We start from the raw sequence: 7656 nt of genomic DNA on the forward strand, positions 1-7656 counted from the left end.
GCGTCACATACAATTTGAGAAATGGAAAAGTGAAAAAGTTTTTGATTTATTTCAATTCCATTTTCAAAAATTGATTTTATCTCGGTAATAAATGGATCAAAAAAAGAATGTACTGAACCAGGTTTTTCACTTCTTCCGTGGAAAATGCCCACAGGTATTACAATTTTATTAATTTCAAGAACATTTATAAAAGAAACTAATATGGGCCAAAAACTAGATTTTGAACTATCAGAAATAGATAATCCATCAACATGAATACTCAATTGAATAAAGTTTAAATCTTTTATATTTTTAAAATATGTGTACAGAATGGGTTTAATCATTCGTTCAACACCAATATGAGTATACGAGCCATTATCCATTTGAATGATATTATGTGATTTAGATTTAGGAGTTTTCAATAATGATCGTACATCTTTAGGTAAATCCAACCCTTCTGATCGTAAGATAACAAGTAATTCATTTACACAGTTATGTGAAATATGATATTTTGCAATCAGTTGTGATAATTTATTTTGTAAAGAAGAATTATTTTGACCATCATTTTCATTCAATTGAAAACTTTTATATTGATATAAATTATTGACATTATTACTACAAGTATCATTATCATTAGTAAAAATGTCCAACTTTCCTGCTTGAGGATCTAAATTAAAATTATTAATATATAATGTTTCATTTGATGATGCCATTTCTTTAGTACATGCTAATTTCACTGATTCTGCCGTATAGGAGTATTAGGAGTTGAAATTGACTGTTGCAAATTAATAGAGGAACCTTCCTTTTTATTTATACTTGAAACCGTTCTTTTGAAATGTCTCCTCGACATTAAATGTAGTGGCTTCAGTTTTTTTATCTGAAAATGAGAAAGGTTCAATATGCTTATTATTAGGTAAAATTTAAATATTACTTCTAAATTTCAAAGTGTCATCTTATAACTTTTATAATAATTTTAACCAAATATTCAAATCTATATATTGTGCAATATTCTAGGGGTGAATGCGCAACTGCTCCTATAAGCCAAATTTCAGATACTGCAATTATTTGCTTAATATATATTCAAACACACCATTGGTCTATTTCATCACGAAAAAAAATGAAAACTAAAATACTAAATGTATTGGCAGTATTTAAAATTTACATTTGGTAATTGGCTGGGTTGGTCTGTATTATTATTTTACAAGGTACCAAGATTATGCATTCAAAATTTTAACCATAGTAATTATTTATTATTTATTCCAAGTTACACCACTAGATATATAGCTAACCATAATAGTTATACCGTCTATAAACTTACCTATTTACAAAATATTTTGGTAAATTTACATTTCACTGCTTGGTGTTTGCTTCACGTGCCAAACGCTGGTTTCCATGACGGAACCAATCCTTTATGAGACACTCAAAACTACTATCATTCATTTGATAATTGTCATAAGCGACTTCTAAAATAATATTACCATGTCATTGCAGGTGGATTAGATAAATGAATACAATAAATAATTACGTTTTAATATCGTCATAATTTGAAGATTATCTAATCTAAAATTATTCTTAAATCCTGTCCAAGAACAAACAGAAGATAATTTATTTGTAAATAGTCTTGCAAGTACTCTTTTGACAAAGTTTTGTAAACTTGTTCCACCAACTGAACGTATAAAATTAGTCTAAACAAATAAACAGATTTGTTATACAAAATTAAAATGGCATTTTACTATTCTTACTATTTTAATTTTATATTCATCATTTTGTAAGTTTTCCTCAATATCTTTTATGGCTGCAATATTGTTTAATGGAAATATACTTAAAACAGAATTATCTAACGGTACACATTGTGTACTAGGAGGATGTTTCATATGTTCCAAAAGTACATCTAACTTCTGTCCAATCTATTCAAGAACAAATTTGTCGAGTGGACAAATTCTGTAAAAGTGGGCACATCATTACTAGGATGACTGGATTCTGAAAAATAAAATAAAAATATTATATGTATATAAAAAAAAATAGGTACCTAGGTCTACTTATTTCAATGTTTACCTTGATAATTTGATAAACCTGAATCAAAATGTTGTCTTATTGATTCTAATGCATCAGATCTTGTATCTGAAATAAATAATAAAAAAAAAGAATTATTATACACAATTATACAATTCTTTTAAGTAAAACATGTATTATATTAATAGTTATTACCTTGACCATTGTGTAAACTACTACCAAAATTTTGTCCAATTAACTGCAGAGTCCTTTGACTTGTATCTAGCACCAAAAATGAAAGATAAAAATAATATTAGATGAATCATCATTGTAAGCTTTACATATCCATGTTAGGTTTATACGCTTTATCTCCACAACTTGTTGGAGAGCAGCCCAGCCATCACTGTCAAAATATCTTTTTATTTCATCAATCGCAAGGTAACTGTCTAAAACAAAACAATGTATGTTATTTGGATTATTTTCAATTTCTGTTTCACTTATTAATCCATTTCCATATACTGCAATACTGGCCACATTCTTATCCACAAACCAATTTAACATTTCAAAATGTCTTGTTTGGACATCAAATTTTTCAAAAGAAACTAAATTTGAAGCCTTTTTCCGTTTTGCAATACCAATGGCAATTTTGTCTTTACCTAAAATATAAAGTATTTCATCAAGGATCATCATTAGAAAATATATGGAATATACAATCACCTTTTGAACATCTCTTTTTGGAACTCTTGGAGGTAGAGTTGGTAACTCGTTTAGTACTGAAATATCTATGTTATCTGTTTCCTCTTCATTGTTTATTATTTCTTCATCCATATGTAATGTATCATTTACAAATTCATCATGGGTTTGTTTCAATAAGTTATCTAAAAAATAATTATTGAATTGTTAAATTTAATATATCTACCTAACCTTCTTTTATTGAGTAAATAAATATACCTATGTCTTCAAGTTGAATAGGATTTTCATTCTCCCACTTTTTTGCTATATATTTAATAATATTTAATCTAAGCAGGTGTTCTTGTCCTGTAGCTTCTGACCTTAAAGAAGCAAGCCTCTTAGCCTCTTTATGTGCTTTTATATACTTCCCATGTGTATTTCATATTCGTTTCGGTTTTAAAGATTCTACTGTTCTAACATTTACCGGATCTTAAGTTGCTGAATTTTCAACTTCTAATTCAAAACTCGAAGGAATAACTACACACTTTACTATAATATTTCCTCGACCATCTTTCTGCACACAACTTTGGACAATATAATGAAATATTGTTGGTTTGTCTAACTTTGAATATATGATGTCAAGGTAAGCACAAACTTGTTGCTAACGAACAAACACATTTAATCTCTGAAACTTCTATAATGACTTCTCTCGATTTAATTTTGACCGTTTGTTTTAGATTATCGATAGAAACTATTTATACGGTATTCATCGAATCAAATTTTGGCAAAATTAAGTCAAAAGTAAATGGAAGTAAATGCCAAAAAATCTGTTGCTGTTCACAGCTTAGCTTTGAAACAAAACTTGGTGTCTTGCAAAAACATTCTGTAGCACTATGATCTCGGCATAATTCTAGTTTGGCTCCTAAGCGATTTTTTGGATTTTTTTTCTCAAAATGTAAGTGTTTTGTATGCTTTATATAGTAGTACTTTTAAAAAAAAGTCGCTCAAACTTCTTTTGGAAGTTATGTTCAAAAAACTTCAAAATAATCGATTTCCAAAATATCGAATTTTTGAATTTAAAATACTGAAAGTTTGTAATTTTGTAATTTTTTATAAAGTGACTTAAAGTTGGAACAAATCAATTGATTTGAGCACAGTCCACAAACCCAATCTGGGTTTTCAAATTATTTTTGCTCAATTGCTGGTAAACATGAGATATGCAGCCATCTAGTACAAGACCCACGCTGAACCATTGTCCTATCGACTCCACAATTATAATTTTGTCTAAAACTACCTTCGTCTTTTTCACAAATTAAGCAAATGTTCTTCATACACTTTGAACTTGATAGTATCAAGTCCCGTAAGTTATATTGATAACTCTTCGGATTGAAAACATTAATAATTCTTTTATTACTCATTAATTAATTTGCAAAGTACAACAATACAACGCAGATAAACCCATCATCTTGATATGGTATTTGGACAAACGTATCTTTCCATTTTTGATATCACCTACGTTTTTCTTTGGTTTCCATATTTTAGGCACATCACATAAAACATTCAGAACTCTGTCCTTACAGTAATTTCTCTTCTCGATATCGTTATGCACACTTTCTATAGAATTTAAATAACTAACTGTTTTTTTTTATAAAATCTACATAGATCAAAGTCCTATGGTATTTTTCCAGTTAAGTTATTAATAACATTGTTGAATCAATCCATTCAGGTCTATCAGCTGTAAAATGTTCAATCTTCTACCAAGATTGAATATATAGTATGATTGATCTGGACTCACACAGCCTAATTGCTGTCTCTTCTTAGTGATCCAAGACCTTGAATTTCTCCAAAAATATCTGAAACAAACACCATATTTCTTTATTATGTATCCAAAGCATACTAGTATCGCCTTTAGTGTTTAAATTCAAAAAATCCAAAGACAATATTTCTATCTCTTCGTTTTCAAAAGAAATTTGCGATACCAGATATTTGTCAACTCCACGATAAGACTTCATGTAATACGTTGGATCTTTCACCAATTTGTTCGTACGGTAAAAGTTATAATTTCCTGTTGGAGACTTATCAGTTGACGATTCCCATACAACTACGTGCCTATAAGTGTCTGATGAAATTTGGGTAGTCGAAGCCACAGGTGAATTATTAACATTTTTATTTATATTCTCAATGACTTTTAAACTTGTACTATTTTCTCTTGATAATACACAAACATGATCACTGATATCACTGAGATTATCAAATAATTGCTCACCTATATCCAAACTGCGCATAATTTTGTTGATCTGTTTGACTGCAAACAGTGAGATAATCATTATTAAACTCATCTCCTTTTGAATGTAATACAACACCATGTTGTACTGTCTTATCTTGGCACTGTATATTTAATGACAAACAATTTTATTGGGTTTCACCATAATTTTTGCCTAAAATTTTATTATTGTTTTTCAAGAATTCTGGACGTTTAAATGCAGATTATCCTCGTCACAATCAGCTATTTTTTTATGCACATATACGTCTAGGTCAGAGGTTCCCAACCTTTTTTGACTCGCGGCACCCTTGGACATTTTCTAAAAATCCGGAAGTACCCTATGCTCTATACTAGTCTATAGTATAGAGTACTTCGGTTCTATTTATTAGTGCATAATTATAATCAAAAGTAGTAAGAGGTGTAGATGCATACTATATACATATTACATTTTATAAACAAATTATTACATTGTATTTATTTTTATTTTTAATTATTATTTATTTATTATTTAATTTACAATATTAATTTAAAATTAGGGAACTTATTTATTTATTTATTATTGGAACTAATGTGACACTTGGGCTTGTTTTTTTTTACACAAATCTTTTATTTGTGGTCGAATAGTTGAAAGACATACTCTCATTTCTTCTTCAATGAACTCCATTTTCATTCGTTTATTTGATTTTATGTTAACAAGAGTGGAAAATCCTTGTTCACATAAATATGATGTCGAAAACTGCAGTAATATTTTTAGAGCTTTTTTTGCCAATTTCAGCATGAATTTTTTCAACCTGAATCCAAAATTCATTTAATGAAACATTTTTGTATTTTAATAAAAGAGTTCGATTGTTTCGTATTTCAGCGAGCTCTTCTTCTTCTTCAAGGCTAAATTCAGTTAAACATATATTTTTATCAAATGGATCATTTATCCAATCATACTCGGAAATATCTAAATTAGGAAAATACTTGTCTATACTTTCTTCTAAGGCAGTCAAATGCTCCATTATAAATGTCATAACTTCGGAACTTTCTTCTGTTACAGATATTCGTAATGAAGGAAACATATCAAATTGATTTTTTTGCACACGTTTTTTCCAGATTTTTAATTTATCTTTAAGAGTAAATAACTTACTACACGATGTTAATATATTTTCATTTGGTCCTTGCATACTTGAATTTATTTGATTTAAGTGTGAAAATATGTCTGCCAAGTATGATAGTTTTTCCAACCATTTTTCGTTCGTTAATAATTCACAAAATTCTGGTACATTTTCAAGAGTAAAAAACACGATAAGTTCATTTTTTAACTCATGTACTCTGGACAAAACTTTACCACGCGATAGCCATCCTACTTCTGTATGTAAAATAAGTTTAGTAAATTGTGATTCCATTGCTTCATATAATAAAGAAATAAGTCGTGTTTTTAATGGTCTCATTTTAATAAAATTTACCATTTTTATCATTTCATCAAGAACATTTTTTAATTGAGGACCGATAGTTTTTGCTACTAAAGCTTCTCTATGAAGGAAACAGTGAGTTGCAAGTATAGTTTTATTACACGTTTTTGCCAATTTAACAAAACCTTTTATAGAACCAATCATACTAGGAGCGCCATCAGTGCAAATACCATAACAATAATCCCAAAATAAATTTAATATTTTAAGATAAGAATCAATAATATTAAACGCATCAAGACCAGTTGTCGTTTCTTTCATTTCTTTGCAACAAAAAAATTGTTCTATAATATTATCATTATTAATAAAACGAATAAACCCAATTAAATAACATTTACCACTTGTGTCAGTGGATTCGTCAATTTGAAGACAAAAACCATTTGAAGCTTTAATTTTTTCCCCCACATTTTTTTCTATGTCTTCTGACATATCTTGGACGCGTCTACGAATAGTATTATTCGAAAGAGGTATTTTTTTTATTTCGGCTTCAGCCTCACTACCAAACATAATACGCACTATTTTTGAACAGGCTGGAAGAATTAAAGATTCACCTATTGTATGTGGTTTTTTATTTTCAACTATTAATTCTGCCACTTTATAACTAGCTTCAAGTGCTTTATTAGGAATAGTAACCTTTTTCTCAAAAATTACTGATTCTTTATTTTGTGAACTTAATATTTGTTTGAAGTAGTCAATATTTTTATTAGCTAAATGATCATGTTTTTTTAATAAATGACGCTTCAATTTACTTGGAACCATAGCTGCGTTGGATAATTTCACTCCACATACAATGCATTCTGTTGAGAACAATTTTCATTTCCATACCAAGTAAATCCCATAGCTAAATAACTAATATTATATAAACGTATTTTATTTAAACCAGTAAAACTAAAACTACCTTGATTTGATTCACCAGATGTTGATTCAATATTATGGTTAGTTGAAATTTTGTCTTCATTTAATTTTAGTTTTTTAACAATAAATTTATCCATTATTTTAACTAAAATTTAATTATATAAAATTATAAAATATCTAGATACGACTGAAATATATATGTTTCGCAATGATGATTAAAACCAGACTGATTGTACTGAAATTGTTAGTATACCTATATTATTAAATTACTATTGTCGAAGATAAGATAAAAGCACAAGACATCGAAGCGATAGCAATGAAACTGGTATATGAACATTAAAATAGATCGAACATCGTAATATTTCTACAAAATATATGAAACACGATAGGTTTTATATTATTATAGTCCGTTTTATTACTCACAATGCTATATTTTTAATG

At 28.4% G+C, this 7656-nt stretch overlaps 1 protein-coding gene across 1 annotated transcript; it reads right to left on the reverse strand.

Annotated features, from left to right (window-relative positions):
• Positions 1-5619: 5619 nt before the first annotated feature.
• On the reverse strand, positions 5620-7199 carry LOC132924770 (protein FAM200A-like). The gene is made up of 3 exons (XM_060989216.1): positions 7150-7199; positions 6699-7030; positions 5620-6260 (listed from the first exon to the last, which is right to left on the reverse strand). The coding sequence occupies exons 1-3, from the start codon at positions 7197-7199 to the stop codon at positions 5620-5622; spliced, it is 1023 nt and encodes a 340-aa protein (XP_060845199.1).
• Between the last annotated feature and the right edge of the window lie 457 nt (positions 7200-7656).

This window comes from Rhopalosiphum padi, chromosome 3 (assembly GCF_020882245.1).
Source record: "Rhopalosiphum padi isolate XX-2018 chromosome 3, ASM2088224v1, whole genome shotgun sequence".
Lineage (NCBI taxonomy): Eukaryota > Metazoa > Arthropoda > Insecta > Hemiptera > Aphididae > Rhopalosiphum > Rhopalosiphum padi.

Coding starts and splice junctions, on each gene's coding strand:
- LOC132924770 (XM_060989216.1), bottom strand. CDS start 7,199: ATGGGATTTACTTGGTATGGAAATGAAAATTGTTCTCAACAGAATGCA. Junction 7,031..7,149: donor TGTTCTCAACAGAATGCATT/GTATGTGGAGTG, acceptor ACAAATATTAAG/TTCACAAAATAAAGAATCAG. Junction 6,261..6,698: donor CGAATCCACTGACACAAGTG/GTAAATGTTATT, acceptor TTTTACATACAG/AAGTAGGATGGCTATCGCGT.